Source organism: Aulostomus chinensis, chromosome 16 (genome assembly GCF_037954235.1).
Source record: "Aulostomus chinensis isolate RoL2024-O1b breed Wild chromosome 16, RoL_Achi_v1.0, whole genome shotgun sequence".
Classification (NCBI taxonomy): Eukaryota; Metazoa; Chordata; class Actinopteri; order Syngnathiformes; family Aulostomidae; genus Aulostomus; species Aulostomus chinensis.
In genome coordinates, this window is record NC_141335.1 from 7,731,714 (window position 1) to 7,749,941 (window position 18,228).

At 42.4% G+C, this 18,228-nt stretch overlaps 3 protein-coding genes across 10 annotated transcripts; 2 read left to right on the forward strand and 1 right to left on the reverse strand.

Annotated features, from left to right (window-relative positions):
- The first annotated feature begins 600 nt into the window (after positions 1-600).
- dnajc9 (DnaJ (Hsp40) homolog, subfamily C, member 9) lies at positions 601-2,804 on the forward strand. Of its 2 annotated transcripts, none has more exons than XM_086180580.1 (5): positions 601-964; positions 1,134-1,274; positions 1,410-1,664; positions 2,320-2,406; positions 2,488-2,804. In XM_086180580.1, the coding sequence occupies exons 1-5, from the start codon at positions 791-793 to the stop codon at positions 2,536-2,538; spliced, it is 708 nt and encodes a 235-aa protein (XP_086036706.1). In that variant the 5' UTR covers positions 601-790; the 3' UTR covers positions 2,539-2,804. The 2 variants fall into 2 exon arrangements, with proteins under 2 accessions (XP_086036706.1, XP_086036705.1); XM_086180579.1 differs by having other exon boundaries at positions 2,504-2,802.
- On the reverse strand, positions 2,702-12,642 carry fam149b1 (family with sequence similarity 149 member B1). Of its 6 annotated transcripts, none has more exons than XM_086180576.1 (16): positions 12,156-12,642; positions 11,474-11,590; positions 10,799-10,943; positions 9,603-9,751; positions 9,324-9,467; positions 7,689-7,841; positions 7,429-7,610; positions 7,231-7,353; positions 6,174-6,271; positions 5,518-5,630; positions 5,166-5,390; positions 4,639-4,744; positions 4,415-4,540; positions 3,986-4,067; positions 3,716-3,853; positions 2,702-3,629 (listed from the first exon to the last, which is right to left on the reverse strand). In XM_086180576.1, the coding sequence occupies exons 1-16, from the start codon at positions 12,200-12,202 to the stop codon at positions 3,547-3,549; spliced, it is 2,031 nt and encodes a 676-aa protein (XP_086036702.1). In that variant the 5' UTR covers positions 12,203-12,642; the 3' UTR covers positions 2,702-3,546. The 6 variants fall into 6 exon arrangements, with proteins under 6 accessions (XP_086036702.1, XP_086036698.1, XP_086036700.1 ...); XM_086180572.1 differs by having other exon boundaries at positions 6,174-6,242; positions 7,208-7,353; positions 11,474-11,569; positions 12,156-12,641; XM_086180574.1 differs by having other exon boundaries at positions 6,174-6,242; positions 7,208-7,353; positions 7,429-7,535; positions 12,156-12,641.
- A 306-nt stretch (positions 12,643-12,948) lies between these two features.
- On the forward strand, positions 12,949-18,192 carry ecd (ecdysoneless homolog (Drosophila)). 2 transcript variants are annotated; one of them, XM_086180577.1, is made up of 14 exons: positions 12,949-13,086; positions 13,188-13,412; positions 13,505-13,622; positions 13,742-13,829; positions 14,048-14,226; positions 14,327-14,519; positions 14,659-14,787; positions 14,913-15,038; positions 15,164-15,249; positions 15,344-15,447; positions 16,426-16,687; positions 16,844-16,911; positions 17,002-17,210; positions 17,570-18,192. In XM_086180577.1, the coding sequence occupies exons 2-14, from the start codon at positions 13,208-13,210 to the stop codon at positions 17,801-17,803; spliced, it is 2,001 nt and encodes a 666-aa protein (XP_086036703.1). In that variant the 5' UTR covers positions 12,949-13,086; positions 13,188-13,207; the 3' UTR covers positions 17,804-18,192. The 2 variants fall into 2 exon arrangements, with proteins under 2 accessions (XP_086036703.1, XP_086036704.1); XM_086180578.1 differs by having other exon boundaries at positions 12,989-13,412.
- The last annotated feature ends 36 nt before the right edge of the window (positions 18,193-18,228 follow it).

Sequence of the window (18,228 nt, forward strand, 5' to 3'; positions counted from 1 at the left end):
GACGCCTCATCTGCTGAAAATGGTGACTTCCTCTGCTCATGGTAAGGTGTGTACTTTCAAGCCAGATTTGTAAGATCACGCCGAGTTCGGGAACCAAATGTGGTTCACTTTGTTCAAAATGAGCATGAAGCAGGAGCACTGCAGCTACACGGAGTTCTGTCAAGACATCTTGCACGCAGATGTTAAACTTTTGAAATTGACAAATTTGTGTTGTTGTTTTTCAACATAGAAGAAACAGCAAATGTAATTTAAATGCAATTTTAAACAGAAATTAATGACGTCTCTATATCAAGACAAATTTAAAGGCTAATTTGTGTAGTTAATGGTCAGGTTCGGGTTTGAAATAAACACAAATACTATCGAGTGATGATTACTCGAAATTATCAATAGTTTAAATGCTGGAACCAGCTGATGTTGTGCAATATGGAGAGGAAAGACACAAGAACAACGAAAACCTGCAAAACAAACGTCTCCCGTGCGCGTCCACTGGGGCTGTCCGTCATATGTCTATGGTCATAACAAGTCCCTATGACATTCTCTGACGAAAGAGTTAAAACAGCCAATAAGAGCGTGCGTATGTTTGAAACGTCAGCACGTCGATTTATGTCCGGATGTGTGTGACAGGCCTGCGCGCCAAATGCATTTTGGCAACAAAAGAAAGAAGCCAGAGACGGGACTTACTGAACGTATGCGCTGCTTCTTCTGAGACTAAACTTTAAAAACTATTGGAGCGACTCGGTAATAAATAACTTACCGGTGGAAGCTAAGGGACGCGGTCTCAGTCGTCAGGATGGGTTTGCTTGAGCGGTGCCAGGAGCTCTTCAAGACCTCGAACCTCTACGAGGTGCTGGGTATCAACAAGGAGGCAACAGAAGCAGAGATCCGGAGGAGCTATTACAAATTGTCCCTGAAAGTCCATCCTGACCGGGCTCCTGAAGACCCGCAGGCCACCGAGAAGTTTCAGGTGAGCTATAGGAGACCCGCTAGATTACGCTAGCTAGCTAGCCAGCCAGCGAACGCAGCTCTCAGCACTAGCTGGATTTACGACGTATAACTTGTAATAAATGAATACGCTTCAATTTAAAGGCCTTTTTGAAATGAACTTCTTCCTGTTTTTTTTCAAATGTCGGCAGGTCTTGGGGAAGCTCTATGTCGTGCTCAGCGACAAGGAACAGAAGGCTGTTTATGATGAGCAGGGGGTGGTGGATGAAGAGTCTGACGTCCTGAGTCAGGACCGCTGCTGGGAAGATTACTGGAGGCTGCTCTTCCCCAAGGTACTGGAGCACAGAAAATTAAGCTTTTGAAAATGAATTAATTGTTTGTCAGTGTAATTTATACGACAAAAGTTTAAATTTTCTCCATATTTTCCCTCATCTGAACAACCTGCTCTCTCCACGCTCATCCTCTAGATTACTGTACAGGACATCCTTGAATTTGAGAAGAAATATAAGGGCTCGGACGAGGAGCGGAAGGATGTGCTCCACCTTTACGCGCAGCACCACGGAGATATGGATGCTATCATGGCCTCCGCCCTGTGCTCCTCCCAGGAGGACGAGCCCAGGCTCTGTAGCATCATCCAGGCAGCCATCGAGAGCGGAGAAGTCACCGAATTCCAGGCTTTCACTCAGGAAAGTGACAAGAAGAAGAGGGCTCGGAGGAAGAGGGTGAGAATTGGGATCATTTCAGATCATCGCATATCCATTCATCTCAAAACCAAAACACTTATTTAATTAAACCGTCCTGAAACCACAGTTTCTCCACACACCAGTCATTGACATTCTTTAGTAAATCAGATGGCAGCAGAACTGTCCATCACTTTTTTTAGCATTTCCATAATAGTCAAGCACGGGTGATTGTGATATCTCTGTTCGATGTTGAAGCCTGACAATCCTCTTTTCCCAGAATCTCCCATTAATTGGATGTTTCCGATACTTCACCCAAATAGAATATTTTGCCTTTTAAGTATCCCCTTGAGTTTGTAAATGCGTGCTTTTTTTTTAGACAGTTTTGGTGTTAATAGCCTTCAGTCACCATTAGCTTCAGGCTAAATATCTTTGACTGGCTCTCTCTGCACTCTGAAGTCACAAAGTGATGCGGGGGGAGGGGGGGGGAGTACTCAGTGAGCACCAGAGGCACACTTATGAGTACTTGAACAATAAAATAAATTTTTTGGGTGAAGTATCCCTTTAATGTGTCAAAGGATTTGAAGAAGTGTTTTGAATATATTTCTTAATTCACATACCGAATGGAGAAAGCTCACGTGTGCCAATAAAAAGATCATCTCTAAATCTTAAATGTGACTTGTGATTGACCCTCCAGGCTGACAGAGAGCGACAAGAAGCGGAAGAGATGCAGAAAGAGCTGGGGCTTGGCGATCAGGACGACAGTCTCACCATGATGCTGAAGGTAACAAACGCAAGCGCATGAAATCAATCTGGCTCTTTGTTTTGTTTTGTCTTGTCTTCTTTGTTTCTACCTCAGTAACAGAAGTATCATTTTCCAGCAAAGACAGAAGTCCAGAGAGCAAAACTTCAATAGTTTCCTGTCTGACTTGGAAGCAAAGTACTCAAAGCCAAGTGGAAAATCCCAAAAATCAAAAAGAGGAAAGAAGTGAGAAGCACCCAGGATTGTGATGTCGCCATTAAAGCTAAACAAATTTCATTTTCACCATTTAGGATTTAATAAGAATCTTGAAGTACCTAGTTCAGCTACCTGCTTGTTCATTGTTTAACTATTTCTCTTTTATGACAATTATCTAAATGTAAATGCATCTTTTATGTTGTCAAATAACAAATAAATTCATATTTATATACATTGTTTTTACAGAGCATTTATTTTTTTATAAAAAAATTCAAAGAAAATGCATTGGAGAAATACTTTGTCACCTTTTGTAGCATGGCTGTCTGATATGAAACATGAAGCTGCAATTACCCTGATGTCACCTTAACAAAGCATTGTTATTTGGCTTTGCACAGGTAATAATGCTAAATTGATATCAAATGTATTTTCTACAGATAAAAGATAAATGGATCCTCCTCAGTGACTCGCTGACTGTTGTATTTCTACGTAGTCGCAGCAATGAGGAGGGGAGATTTGGGCTGAATGCACCGTCGGTGCTGTTACAGGCCTGTTGAAAAGTTATGACCTTATAAAAGTTACAGTACTAAACTGAAAAAGTGCTTTCTATTCTCTGTCTGGGTGGACGTGTTGTTCCCTGCATAGTCATTTTACAGTACAACACACTGCAGAGGAGAATATACAGTACGTTCACATAAATAGATCCACACATTCATACACACAAGTTCAAATGTCCACACATACATACTTGTTCTCAAAGATGGAGATTTCCTGTCAGTTATTGGTGTTTGGCAGCCTAATAAGCTGAAGTCTGAGATATAAAAATATGCCTTTAAAGTCACCAAAGCAGCATAATATGAAAACATTCTGCTACCGCTTTAAATCAAAAGTGTGGGCACCAGCATTGCACTTCATGATGCTGTATAAATAAAGATGATTGGCTGAAGGGGTGTTGAGACTGGGGGCCAACTACAATCCAGGTCTGCTGGCTCTGGATGAGAGGCCTCCTCGTGTGTGAGCCCGAGGTGGGACTAACACAGGCACCAGTGGAGCTGTGGAGAAGAAGACACTTCAAACCTGTGGCTCCCCCATTCATAGTTAAACTCAGAGGGAAGATCTGCTGCTTTAATCAACTGACCTGGGACGGGGGCTTGTGGATCTGGCTCTTCTTCATCTTTGATGGTCAAGTTACCCAAGGGATGATGGGAAAATGAGTCCAAGAAAGATGAGCTGCTGATGCCAAGACTGATGCCAGTAACACCGATTCCAAGGGAATCTGGTGGGATCATAGAAAAATTCCTGCATAATTGATTATGGGGCCATACACTGGATTTCGTGGCACACATGGAGGTAATAAATCAGGGGTCTCTGGTATCACATGTTCATGTTCTTTAACTGAATTTCTGACCTGTGGCCACAGAAGCTCGACCTGGCCTCCCCTGCCCGATGTTGTCCAATACTGTGAAGGAGCGCCGGTAAGGTGTGTCTGACTGAAGAGAAAACCAACAATCAAGCAGGCTAATCACAACACAGACAGTCTATTACACTGACTAATTAGCACTGTTTCTAATCATCATTGATATATCTATAGATATCTGTCCAACCAACAGTAAAAACCCAAAGAAATCCTTCCTGAAGCCTGGAGCTGACAAATGTTGGATATTTTTGTATGAGAAAAGACAGAAGCTATTAATCAATAGTCAAAATTGGTGGCAAGTCACTTTATTCCTTGCCATTGCTTAATCAGATTGTTGCAGCTCTATGAATAATTATTTAAAACTACAAAAGTGCTCTAAAACGTGCCAGCTAGAGAGAATACTACCATCAGCAGACGTACTCTGTATGTGTGAGTGGTGTTGGGCCGGGAGAAGACGTCCAGGAGGTTGTGACGATCTCTTGTTACCAAACTGGCAGCTTCGTCATTGATGGCGCTGTGGGCGCGGCTAGTCGGGCCTTTCTGACGCTGGTGGAATGACACCTTATTCTTATATGCTCATAACAGAAAGTTTACCACATCTGGAAAATCTGATCTAGTTAGTGTGTGTTTGAGCGCTGGTTCACCTGAGCAGCTTTCGATGACTCCGCGTCTGCAGTGCTGATGGGAGGCAGGAGTGTATTTCTGCTCAGAGGCAACAGTGAAGACGTCACACGGTCACTCGCTGTAGGTCTTTGGAGGAAAACACACTTTAATAAAAACAAGAAATACTCATACATTTACTAAATTCTTAATGAAAAGAGACTGTGTGCAGGACAGGTTTTTAGCTGGTCGCTGTCTCTTTTTAAGTCTCTGCTGGTTGCCTAAGAATATCAGGGTGATGAGAAGATTCTGAATGCTCACAAAGTTTTAAAAGAATTCACACGTGAAGTAAGCAGAAGCAGTTCATGACAAGTTCATCTGTTTGGGTGGTATCACACATGAAGCCTCCCACCTCCATTATTCTGCTGCACAGACCCAAAAGGCACACGTTGAAACAGAGATGGCTTTCAAAGTCTTCTCTCTGTGTCTGCATAACTTGTGAGATTGCAGAGGAGGATGAGAAAGCAATAAAGCCGCGATAGGAGTTTTGTTGGCTCCCATAAATACTCACAAACGTGTCCCGCGGATGACCTCGTCCATGGATGCCACTGCGCTGGACTGACTCAGACTGGGAACCAGTGGCTGGAGCGTCCGGGGAGGAGGGTTCCTGCGTCGAGCTGACTGGGCCGGGCGGGACAATGAGGAAGAGCTCAGCTCCAGGTTTCTTCTCGGACGAGGCTTGCTGGAGGGGAGCACACTGGAACCTGGTCTGAGGGGTGCACGCTCTTCTGGTTCACTGAAAAAGGGAAGGAGGACAATCAGTGAATTCTGCCAAGTGTCCAACTACTCTGCCAGACAAGGTGTTAGGAACAGGGACAAAAAAAAAAAAAAAACATGGTTGGAAGAGTAAAATGTGTCCATACTGGATCCGATCCAGCACAGCCAGGTTCCTCTGCTGTAGGGGGATGCTGTGGATCACAATGAGGTCGTTCAGGTTGTGCTGGGTGGCTGTAGCTCCTACTGGTACCCTTCCAGCCTGGGAATAGGATGAGATAAGAATAGAAACATAGGGAAGTGGGTGAGGTTTACAAGAATGACGGGAGAAAATGCAGAAAATAGTTTAAGAGATTAAGGACAGATCGAAGTAAAGCAGAGGGGACATGATACGGACAGAGAGGCAGGTTAGACATACATTTATTTTACGAAGGGCTGATGGTTAGTTATATTCAAGTTCAATAAAACATCTTCTCACAGCAAAAGCTATTCATCATGCAGTCATGTCATCAGCCCCTCGTACGTGCTACGCCACTGACCAAAAATAACATTCACAGGACTTAAATTGAAAATAAAATGAGCAAAATTAACGTAACAAAGCATTCCAAAATGAATCTCATGAAAGAACAGAAAAATGTAAATTGGATGTTGAAAATAAACTGCAGTTAAGTGATAAATGATGTGGTGAGATTTTGTGTTAATCAACAGGCACAAGCACATTTATTCTAGAGATGAAGATGAGCCGCTATGGATGGCTTGTAAACCGCACATCTCCATTTTGGCTCTAAGTGAGAGAGTTACATACACTGGATGGCCTTTTCTGCTTTCTGGATTTCCGTCTGGACTTGTGCTTTGAGCCCCTTGAGTTTGTGTTCTTTAAAGGGAAATGACCAAGTGGAGAAGAGTGAGGAGGGAAGAATATATAAAGAAGAAAGACATGATAATGAAAAAAGCAACAAAAGAAGAAAAAAAGTAGACAAAGGAGAAAGAAAAGAGGATGGGAAATTGGCAAGGTGAAGGGAGGAAGGAAGGAAGGAAGGATACAAGTTAATGAACTGGAAGGTTTGAAAGACTGGAAGAGCAACAGGAAAACAGGTGACTATCAAGTGAGTTCTGTGGAAAAGAAATGAGTGACTTGCAGGAACACGCTGACATTTTGGAAAATAGACTTATTGACCATCCTCACCCGAGTCAGACAAGATGATAGATACCCTTCTCTCCTCTTTGAGTGCATTAGGGAGCTGAGACCCACAGAGACCAGCTGATTGCTAATTAGTTTAGCACAATCAATGACCATGTATGGAAAGTGTTAGCATACCTGAGTCACAAGTTGGCAAATACACTTGACCCCAAATTGGTCTTTTTCTTCATTAATCTAGGGTTGTGATTAATGAGCTTTATGAAATAACATCATAAAATGATAAGACACTGTGATATTACATCAGACACAAAGTCAGAACTACTTTCTTGAATGGGTGAAGTGATTTGATAAAACACCTCATCAAACCCATGGTTAATCTGGTCGCAGCACAAAATGTTTCTTGATGAATACGGCCAATGAATATGGAGAGAGGATGAAGAGGAAAATTATTTCTGGATAAACCGAGATCCTGAACCTGATCTATTTGATTACTTTTAAAGGAGGTATGCAAACACTCTAAGCACCCTACTGCAGAGGGGAGAAGGGCATTTATCTTCTTGTCTGGCTCTGGGGAGGTGGAAAATAAACAAACAAAGAAATAAACATTAGTTGTGAATTGACCTCCTGAAGTGCTGATCGTGATGAAAATGCAGTAAGGTTGTCTTCAGGCACCATCCGCTACCCCTAAGACCACTGACCTGGAACTGCAGGCTAGCTGTTAGCGGAGGCACTCTGTTCTGGCCCAGTTTGGGCAGCATCGCGGGCAGAGTGGAGAAAAGCATGAAGGGACTGTCTGAGTGTTGCTGCATAGGGCTCAAGTTCCCAGAAATCTTTTCTTCATGTGCTGCAAAAAAACAATTACTTCAAACGACTGTGCATGACATTGTATGTTTACATAATACATTTAAATTAGCCATACGTGAGGTGCAGCATTCCCAGTGGTGTCGGACCAGCTCTTTCATCCAGCCAACCGTCTGCTGCCACACATCATCAAACAACAGGTCAAGGACAGCCTGACGGCGGCACCTGTATGGTGAGATGGGGGGCATGCAGTGATGCCGTCGCCCAGACTCCTCACAATCCCGCTCCCACTCATCCTCACTATAGCGAACAGAGATCATTCTCAGTACACACATGAAGCAAGAAAATCTCGCAGCATGGCAGATGTGACTAACTCACAGGCTGATGCTATCAAAAGCCAGGTATTCCTCCATTAGACCCTCCACTTCTATCACCCTCAGCTTCTCCTGAGCACTGGTGCTGCCAGGAAGATCTTCTGACTCTGCTGAGGCGTGTTTGATCAGTGCTGCTCTCCTGCCCTGGACATTCAAACTGTCCATAAAGACAAGAGCACAGGAAGTGAAGCTCCTTAATGAAACGCTTCAATGATATGCTTAGAAACAAGATTAACTTCAAGCTAAACAACAGGAAGAATCAGAGGTTACAGGGGAGGTGCAGGAATGTGTGTCTGGTCTGTAGAGCAAAGGGGAGGTGAAACCTGGTTATATTCAGATTATGCATGAAGGAACAACCACCAACCACTAGGTGACACTATGACAGCTTGTAGATGTCTTCAAGTCAATACTTTTATCAAACGTGAAGTTCTGAACATGAGAATTCCACATACAACAGTTTCCTTTCTATGGTGCCATCTCGCCAAAGTAACAGAGTTTAACAAAAGTTCATAGTCTTCTTTTGGAGATCAAATCATCTCCTTGTCATAAATGCACATCTTGGAATGTAGTTGGAAATAATGCATAAAGTAATTATTTCCCAAACTGAGTATGTCTGTGTAACAGACATCCATTTTGGATGTGTGTGAAATCTACCCCTAAATGATTCATCCTGGAGTTCTAATATATTTGGACACGTTTTCTGAAATTTTATGTTGAAAATTCATAAAATATGTTGATTTCTAAAGTTTTCAATGGTGGCCATATTGAATTTGGCATCTCACAGGAACTCAAATGCAAAGTCTGACTTTATGCCACATCTATAATTAAAATTAATCCCAGTCATTGATTTTGCCAAATTGTCACATTTTTTTTTTACTTTTTTTGCTCATCTACTGTTGTGAGAAGTTTCATGAAATAAAAACAGGACGGCACGGTGGTGCAGTGGTCAGCACTGTGGCCTCACAGCAAGAAGGTTTCGGGTTCGAGCCCCCGCTCGAGCACGGGATCTTTCTGTGTGGAGTCTCCGTGCTCTCCCTGTTCCTGTGTGGGTTCTCTCTGGTACTCCGGCGTCCTCCCACAGTCCAAAGACATCAAGAGGGGACGAGGCTGATTGATACTCTAAATTGACTGTAGGTGTGACTGTGAGTGTGAATGGTTGTCTGTCTCTATGTGTTGGTCCTGTGATGGACTGGTGACCTGTCCAGGGTGAACCCCCCACAGCCCCCCCCCCCACCCTTAACAGGATAAGCAGTAGAAGATGGATGGATGGAAATTTACAACAACTCATCATCTTCACCACTGCAACAGACAGTCACACACACTGAATCACACAATCACAGATTAACCATCAAATCACTGACTCTGTCCAAGATCTTGATTAACGAGCATCTAGGTGACACACACACACACACACTCAGTCAGGCCTCCACTATAATCAGTTATAATAGTTATAATTAGTTTGCTGGACAGGCTACCATCACAATCAGTATATCCTGAGATCCATTTGACATGAGCACCAGAATATCTTCTGCCTGACAGCCTAAATAAAGCAGCACTATCGCATATTTTGCAGTAAATGTATCTAATCTGAGCTTCATGTGTCCTATTAAACCAGTGAGTGAGCAAAGCGAAGGCTTACTCTGTGCTGTTCCTATCTTTCTCCTGAGACTTCACACTGCTCTCTGTGCCTGCTGATGGGCTGCTGGTGGAGCTGCTCATCCCTGAGGTAGCATACCACTGGAAGCCCTCATCACTGGGACAGAGGAGCTGAGTCCCCAGGATTCTGAGTGATGCACAAAATGAATATATGAGTCAAGGAACTGTGTTTTAATGTTTGTCTCCACATTCAGCTTTGATCCTGCTGCTGCTCCATTTCACTCATGATAAAAGTTCTTATAGGGAATGGAGGATAACACACCGAAGATGAGGGAACCGTGTGGCCCACTGTTGACATTCATCTTGCAGTCCTGGGAGTATCCCTCCCCCGCTGCCTTTCCCCTCGTACAGCTCTTTGTCAATCTCCTCAAACATGTGCTGCACCTGCCGTGACGCTGCCTTGTCGAACTCCTGTGAGATGGGAAAACAGAGACAGACAAACTTAGTTATTCCAGTGTTCTATGACTTAAAAACGTTGCTTTTCAGTCTGTTCATCAGCTATTGGTGGCAGATCTCCATTCTCTATCTCTCAGCAAGCTTTGTTGTGCATAGTAATTAGCTCCTGTAGCCTTGAGATGTGAGTGTGTGTGAATGTGTGTGTGAAAGTGTGTGTGTGTTTGTGGTCAAACAAGCTGGATTGTTCATACACTTTTAAAGAACAACTACAGAGAGAAGCAGATAAAGTTTGGATGGAGTTAGATTACATAACTTAAGTTTTCCTTTTCTCTCAGAAGAAGCCTGAGGACAGAAAATTTGACGAATCCCTGAATATGGGAAAGTTTTTTGGGACTAGTTTAGACTACAAACGAGCATGATACTCGGTTTATACACATTTTTACTATTAGAATTCCATGACTTTGAGGCAACATTTTTATGACCTCCTTAAAATCTTTTCACATATGAAAAAAAGGGTAGATATCAATTGACCTCATTTTTTTTAACTAAAACAAATGGTCTTAACTGAATGGCACATTCTCTAATAAACATGTATTTGAAAAGCAAATTTAAATTACTTTTAAAAACTCCCCTGGCTTTATTTTTTCTCCAATTTTTCCAGACTTTAAATTTACCGATTTCAAATTTGACTACTTTTTTAATGTCCATGTAAACCATGATAAGAACTAACCAAAACTCAGAGAAATAACGGAATATATCATAAACAAAAGCAGCTAAACATTTAATTTGCTTTATTTGATGGGTTTTCCACAGATCTGCTCAACTGTAAAAAAAAAAAAAAAGAAAAAAGAAAGAAAAAGTGTTAATCAGCAAACCAAAATCGAAATTGCACACATACTAGTGGAGACATTTTTGTCAAACATACAAAATGACAGAAAGGATGCAAAACTGCCTGAGATTTGCCTTAAAGAGAAATACGTGTATTTCTCAATTATACCTTTCTGTATAAATGCATCCTTACATCACATTAGGATTGCTTTTTGTCAGGAGGAGCACACTTACATCATAGCCCCAGGAGAAAACCGAGCTCCTCTCAGTGGAGATGCCAGTACCAGTAGAGCTGTGGATACCTGACCAGGGCTGGCTGGAATCCACCGAGATGACGGTGGGACAGTCAGAGTGGCCCGAGGTGGCAGACGTGTCAGAGCTATCACGGACAAAGACATTTTTTTTTTTTTTAGTTGGGAAGTTATGCATCACCAATTTTATGCCCCAGCTTTTTTATTTGTACATCATGTGCAACATGTATTTTCTTTTTTACCCAATTTTCCCTTTTAAACCTTATATCCCAATTCACTGAAACACTTTTATGGTCAAAATGTAAACTGGTGACAGTCAGCATTGACATTATCATGGGAAATGTTTTATAATGGAAAATAAAGGGCAAATGTCAAGCTAATTGAATATTCTAACAGGTTGCCTCATTATTTATTCTTTTAACTGCACATCTGAAGGAGGCAACATGATATCAAATAATCTACCATGTCTGTGTATCTTGTTTCACCTATCAAGGATCAGCTGTCCACTACAAGGTGTAACATAACAAATTACACAGGTAAGAGTGTGTGTGTGTGTGTGTGTGTGTGTGTGTGTGTGTGTGTGTGTGTGTGTGTGTTAACTGCAAGTAGTTTCATCTTGACATTGCAGCATGTGTGTGTTCCCACAGAACCCACTTACCTGTTGGGGATGGAGACAGTTTCCTGCAGGTCATGGAGGTAGCGTGGAGGGGTTCGGTTATCATCTGCCTCCTCTGGGAGAGGATGGTGGTCAAGGCTGTTTCGAGATAAACCACGACTGCACAATAAAAAAATGTTTTTAAAAAAAATGAAATAATGAGTGAGATAAAGATTTTGAGAGAACTTTCTAATGATGGGCTCTCATCAAAAATTAATAGTTAATCACTCATTGAAAGAAGGTACTTCAATCATTATGCTATTACTTTTAAAACAACACTGTCAAAAATGCTCTTGAAATGACAATTATGTCATTTATCATAATAATTTCTGAGACAACATCATGTCCAACATTTAAGGTCCATATGTGATGATAATAATAATGTGTGATGACGATGCCTCGTAACGCATGACATTAAACAATGAAACGGTCCTCCTTCACAAAATAGGGTGACACCATCATCATCATCATCATCATCATCATGGGTGTATAAAGCAGGCGACAGATTAGCAACATTTACAGCAAATACAATAAATATGATTGTACATTCAAGATGAACAAATCTGCCATCCTTCTCACCAGCCTGCAGTATAAAATCACACCTCTCCCACCCGAAGAGCTGGGAAAACTGTGCTCAGCTGCGGAGCAGCAGCAGCAAATTCAGCCATTTATCTTCCGTACTCACATCTCTAGTTTGTGTGATACAGGTCTTCTGTTGTATCGTGAAATCATTCTCAGCTTTCTCCGGTTTTTACAGGTTCATGCCCTCGTCTTCCATTCCTGTCCCCACGACCCGAACTCGATGTGAACAGTTAAGCCAGGGTTCTGACATTTCCACCGAATTGGAAGCTGCAGATGCTAGCTCTCTCTGGTGGCTGTTGCAGCTAATGTTGAGAGGAGGTTGCGTCTAAAAATAGACTAACTGGCTAGCTAGCTAGCTAGCTTTACATAGACATAGACAACTTAAAACATAAAGAAGGCACAAGCAGTTCGGCAACTTAAATATGTCCACACACATTTCCGACTACAGTAACCTCGCTACAATAAACTGTTTTTCTATTTAAATAAATGCGTGTGTAAGGTTAGTTAAGCTAGGTATCGCCTCTTCCGAGGATATTCTATGCTACTCGTTCTAGCCTGGCACCCCCAACAATAACACGGCTGTCATGGTTACCCTACTTCGCATCCGCGTGGTCTCACGGGAAATAGATTTCCAACTACGAGGAGAGAGCCGTCGTAACGTTGGTGATTTAACTACAATTCCCAGGTTTCATTACGGCAAACTGATTGCGCCTCTGAAATGTTTCCTCTCCCGTTTGTGATGCTATGTGGCGAGGATTGAACTGCGCATTGTATCGTAAAATGCTGGGCAGTTAAAAAAAATGAATTTACAAATGAGCCTGTATGAAATAATTTTCGACCAGTAAACAATATAATTTGTTTCACCTGATGTATAATGTTGGAACTATTTCCCACATGTAGTCTCACTACCGGAGCGAAATAACAGTAGGACCTGATCACTGGCAAATGGCGTGAAAGTAACGTTTAGGAAGATTAGGAACATTTTATATTTTGTTTCACTAAAAGCTCGCTTCACATCTTATAAACGAGTCAAGGTAATTTTATTTGATATTTCCAGGACAAACTTTATATTTAATACAAACCTAGGCCTCAAGAACATGTATGTTTATGACTTTTCGGTCTGATTTTTTTTAAGACATTTCTGAGATCACAACTATGGATACACTTCAGAGCAGATTGGCTCAAGAGGACGTAGTCCAATACAAACTCTTCTTGATCCAGCCTGTCGGTTCTACGTTACAACACAGTGAAGACCACCTCTCAGGTCTTACGGAGGAGATTTTGGCTAAAGTTGCCCCTCTCCTGATGCAGTACATCTGGCAGTGTCAGGCGTTCAACCTCAAGTACAATCCTGAGAAAGGTACGGTGTCGTCACCGCTTTCGAGTATTTGCTTAAATATTATTGTTTATATCACACACAATAGAAGTGATATGTTGTCAATTCATGATTAGGAGGTGTTCCAGCTCACATTGGAGGCAGCACTTATTTTGGGGACAATGTGGAGGATGAGTGGTTTATAGTTTATTTACTAAAGCAAATCACGGAAGCATTTCCAGAGCTGGCAGCCAGGTGAGACTGAGCATGCTTGGAGTTTACATATTATATTGTTTATGTCTTATAACATTACTTAACCACGGATCGATTCCACATGTTTTTCAATTATTTCTCTTTTAAATTCATGGGCACAGAGTTGAGGACAATGACGGGGAATTTCTTCTGATTGAAGCAGCAGATTATCTTCCTAAGTGGCTAAATCCAGACACCAGTGAGAACAGGGTGAGTGATTCCTTTTAAAGTTAAAATCATATCCCAAGCCAGCAGAGTTTCTTGAAACAAGCTACAATGACATATATAGACTATAGAATGCCTTCCAAAAGTTTCTCTTTTCACTGCAAGACGATATGACCTCTGCTTCACTTTTTGTTTGTCTTTCAGGTCTGGCTGAGGAATCATCAAATCTCTTACTAATTCTCTTTCTATTTTTTTATGGTCAGGTGTTCCTTTACAGGGGTGAGTTGCATATCCTGCCCTGCCCCTCCCATTCCAGTCCAGTAGGGATCTCAAAGGAAGTGGTGCCCAGTGTAGCACAAGCTGTCGTGCTACTCGCCACCCACCCAGAAGCCTGCAAGGCGAGTCCCAAGATCTGTTCTGCTCTGAACACGCGACTAAAGGGGTGAGAGGACAGAAATGTCAAATCTCAAACAGTTCCATTGAAAATCAGTGACTGATATTGAAATGAGACACAGTCAATATTAAGCCGACTCTACTTTTAGGTATCCAGGGAAAATTAGAGCCAACCAGCACCGAGCTCACTGCTTCGTACCTGCAGGCATTGCCGTGGTGTTGGCACAGCGTCCAGACCTGGTTGCCCCTGCAGTGTCGGCATTCTATCTTCGGGATCCTGTGGATCTCCAAGCATGTCGAAGCTTCAAGAGCTTTCCTCCCGATTCACGAGTCTTAACCTCGGTATATATTTGAAACATGTGGTATTCTTGTTGTGTACCTAATAAGTTAGTTTCTGTGTCTGAGTAATGTGCAATAATTATGACTTTTAATAGGTTCTTTCATTAGGCTGCTGTCACTTTTCTACTGCATGATCTTCCAGGTGACATTCACCCGCTGCCTGTATGCTCAGCTGCAGCAGCAACAGTTCAGCCCAGACCGAAGGAGTGGTTTCACTCTGCCTCCTCGTTCTCACCCCCAGTACAAGGCGCATGAGCTTGGCATGAAGCTGGTAAGCTAACATCAAGATTCTCCTCTGACTGTTCTGTATATGAAATAAATCCCTGCATCTGCTTGGCAGAATGCAAGATCACCTGAGGAGATTTCAGTGGCTGTGTGTGTATGATCTTCTCCCAGGCACATGGTTTTGAGATCCTGTGCTCTAAATGCCATCTGCCGTCCTCCGAGCCAAACGCCCCCATGAGCTGTAACCCTCAGTGGAAAGGCTTCATGGACAGTCTGAAAAGAAATGGCTACTTCCGGGTCAGTCGCACTTTTTAAAATATAAAATCATAATTCAACATACAAGCACAGATTGTTGAGGATGCAATATAAATGCCCCTTTCTGTACAACAAAAAGTTATTCAGTTGATTGTTTTTAAATGCAGGGAGAACTGGAAGGTTCTGCAAACCACCGACATCTGACAAGATCAGCAGAAAACTTCTTTAAGCAGTCTGTGGCCTCAAAGTCTAGGTGCGGATTTATGGTGTGTGTTTGTATCTTTGTGAATATATATGCCTGTGTTATATGTCTGAACATCCGTGTGTGTGTGCGTGCGCGCGCACAGCATCTTGTCCCCAGGTGAGGAGGTTCTCCAGCTGCTGCACACCTGCACTCCCCTCAACTTGGAGGAACTGAAGAAACAGGAGTCACAGCTCCCCCAAGAGGACAGTGAGTGGAAGAGTGGACCAATATTTGAACAGATAGCATTTATAGAAGTGGGGTTGTAAGTCACCTGCAGTATATGAAAAGTATCAGTATTCATTTACGTGTACGTTGTTTTTAAGACATTTGGACCGCTTAACTTTCGTTATACTTTTGCGTCTATATTTATCAACCATAGAACTCTTAGACTCAGAAGTACTACACTATTTTGAGGGAGAAATCGATGAATGTTTATTGGGTGGATTAAAGTGTATTCCTGTGTGTAGGGTATCGCAAAACCCAAAACATTTGAATAGTAATTCTTCTCGTGCAGGATGAAAAAAATCCATGTGTGTATGTTGATGTTGCATTTTCTGGGTGAAGTCTGCATGTGTATATTTATATTTTAATGTCATATGTTTGGGCGGCACAGTGGTGCAGTGTTTAGCACTGTCAACTCACAGCAAGAAGGTTCCAGGTTTGAGCCCCGGCTCAGGCACGGAGTCTTTCTGTGTGGAGTCTCCATGTTCTCCCTGTTCCTGTGTGGGTTCTCTCTGGTACTCTGGCTTCTTCTCACAGTCCAAAGACATGCAATCAGGGACAAGGCTAATTGGAGACTCTAAATTTGCCGTAGGTGTGACTGTGAGTGTGAATGGTTGTCTGTCTCTATGTGTTGGCCCTGCGATGGACTGGTTACCCGTCCACGGTGAACCCCGCCTCTCGCCTAAAAGCTGCTTGGATAGGCTCCAGCCCCCCCACAACCCTTAACAGGATAAGCTGAAGAAAATGGATGCATGGATGTCATATGTTCACCGTAAAGTAATTTGCATAAAAGGACGTGATCTTGCTGGATGGTGACCACCACCATTGCTTCTCTCTACAAACTGATTTTTCTGCCTCCTGCCTCTTTCAGTTTCAGTCCTTTTTGGTGTGTATTCTCTTCTTTCTACCCTCCTCTCCTTCAATCGATCCCAGTAATTAGTTTCTCTGTGTGTGGATCTCCAGGTGACAGCTGGCTGGATATCACAGCCCAGGATTTGGAGCGAATGCTGCAGGAGAGAAGCGGGGGCAGAGCTGATGTTGGCAGACGAAACGCTACCTACGCAAAACACCATGTGCAGGGTGTCGACAATGTAGAGGAGAGAAAGAAGGGGATGGAGGACGACAAGGAGAAAGAGGAAGCTGGTTACAGCCTGGTAGCAGTCAGTCAGGGGATGAAGAACTTCCTCAATGCCGTGTCATCACACGAGGGTGCTGAGTTGCCCTGGTGAGACAGACTCTTTCACAGATAAAGACATTAACAGTAAATCTGTTTCTGATCAGCTGTATTTTAAAATGTAATCAAACATTGTGCCACCTGCAACAATCACCTGCAAATTGAGTGTGCAGCTCATTTCCAAGTTTTGTTTTCTCTGTATTACAGGACAAGCACCTCTCAGCCTTTTAGTTTCGACCCAGACTCCCTTACCAGCGCTCTGGATCGGCTTCTAGGTCTGCTGCTGTTAAATATGTGGAATGATGAAGATAGCTGCGGCTGCAACTTGATACGTCTAAAATTTACTTCGTTTGTTCTACGCTCAGGACGTAAAGAAGAAGAATTGGATTCAGATGATCTTGATGATGATGATGATGATGATGCTGATGAAGATGAGGAGGAAGAGAAAGAGGAACAGCCTTCTGGACCTGCAGAAATGAGCGGGACGGAGGCTCTGGACAGTCTCAGGACATATATGGACCAAATGGATCAGGAGCTGATGGGCACCAACATCGGACAAAGTTTCAGTCTGAGTGTAGGATTATTAATCTGAGTATGACGGAGTCCTGGATTGACCATAGAGAGAGAATAGATATAGTTTGATATAGTGATGCATGATATATTGTTCCCACACTTGGATTAATATGTAGCCATGAGATCTAACTTGTTCCCACAGTCAGATTAATTTATGGCCACCAGATATATCTTTAATCTGATTATTTGGGGACACAAACTGTAACTTGTTCCCACTATTTGATTTCATCTAATGGCCAGAGTTATTTTTTTTCTCTGTGTCCACTCCAGGGTTATTTAGGTCTCTTCTTACACATGAAAAAGAAAAAAATAATCTTCTCCATCCTGCTCTCTCTTTCACTGCATTTGTCTTTTCTGCAGAATCCCAACAAGGCCAGTTCAGAGAGCAGCTCCATCCATCCATCTGACAGTCTCCAAGAGGAGGGAGAGGCAGAGGAGATTCAGCCTCTTGACGTGGATCTCAACCTGGTCACCAACCTGCTGGAGTCCCTCAGCTCCCAGGACGGGCTGGCTGGACCAGCATCCAGCCTGCTGCAGAGTCTGGGAATACACCTCCCACCCAACTCTGATCCTGTCATCAAGGAAACGATGTAGCCATGCAAGTTTTCCAAAAATACAAGGACAAATTATGTACCACAAGGGGAAAAAAATACTTCCCGAAACACAAGAGCACTCATCTGGAGATGTCTCTACACCGATGGATCTTCTGTCAAAAAATAACTCACTGACGTTATCGCTAATATAATGTTGTTGTTTTTTTTTACAATGTCAACATTTATAAAACCAGCACTGTTTGCTATTTATAATATTACATTTTTTCTTTTCAAAAAGGGAGAAATCTTGAATACATTTTCATGTCATTTTTTCAGGTGTATTAATAAAATGTCTGTGTTGAAGAGGTTTACAGTGGATTTTTAAATTTCTTTGTCACTTGTATTGATGGTTTGAAAGCACTTGAAACTGGTTAAATCAATAAATACTTTCGAGAGAAAAAAATGTTTCATTTGCACATCAGTTTA

Excerpts from the sequence above, each read along its gene's own strand:
- dnajc9 (XM_086180579.1), top strand. The coding sequence starts at position 791 with ATGGGTTTGCTTGAGCGGTGCCAGGAGCTCTTCAAGACCTCGAACCTC. Across the intron at positions 1,275-1,409 it reads GGAGGCTGCTCTTCCCCAAG|ATTACTGTACAGGACATCCT; the intron begins GTACTGGAGCAC and ends CTCATCCTCTAG. Across the intron at positions 2,407-2,503 it reads GTCTCACCATGATGCTGAAG|CAAAGACAGAAGTCCAGAGA; the intron begins GTAACAAACGCA and ends ATCATTTTCCAG.
- fam149b1 (XM_086180576.1), bottom strand. The coding sequence starts at position 12,202 with ATGATTTCACGATACAACAGAAGACCTGTATCACACAAACTAGAGAT. Across the intron at positions 9,468-9,602 it reads ACACGGTTCCCTCATCTTCG|AATCCTGGGGACTCAGCTCC; the intron begins GTGTGTTATCCT and ends TGCATCACTCAG. Across the intron at positions 6,272-7,230 it reads CCAGAACAGAGTGCCTCCGC|CTTCTCCACTTGGTCATTTC; the intron begins TAACAGCTAGCC and ends TCCCTCCTCACT.
- ecd (XM_086180577.1), top strand. The coding sequence starts at position 13,208 with ATGGATACACTTCAGAGCAGATTGGCTCAAGAGGACGTAGTCCAATAC. Across the intron at positions 15,250-15,343 it reads TCTGTGGCCTCAAAGTCTAG|CATCTTGTCCCCAGGTGAGG; the intron begins GTGCGGATTTAT and ends GCGCGCGCACAG. Across the intron at positions 16,912-17,001 it reads CGCTCTGGATCGGCTTCTAG|GACGTAAAGAAGAAGAATTG; the intron begins GTCTGCTGCTGT and ends TTCTACGCTCAG.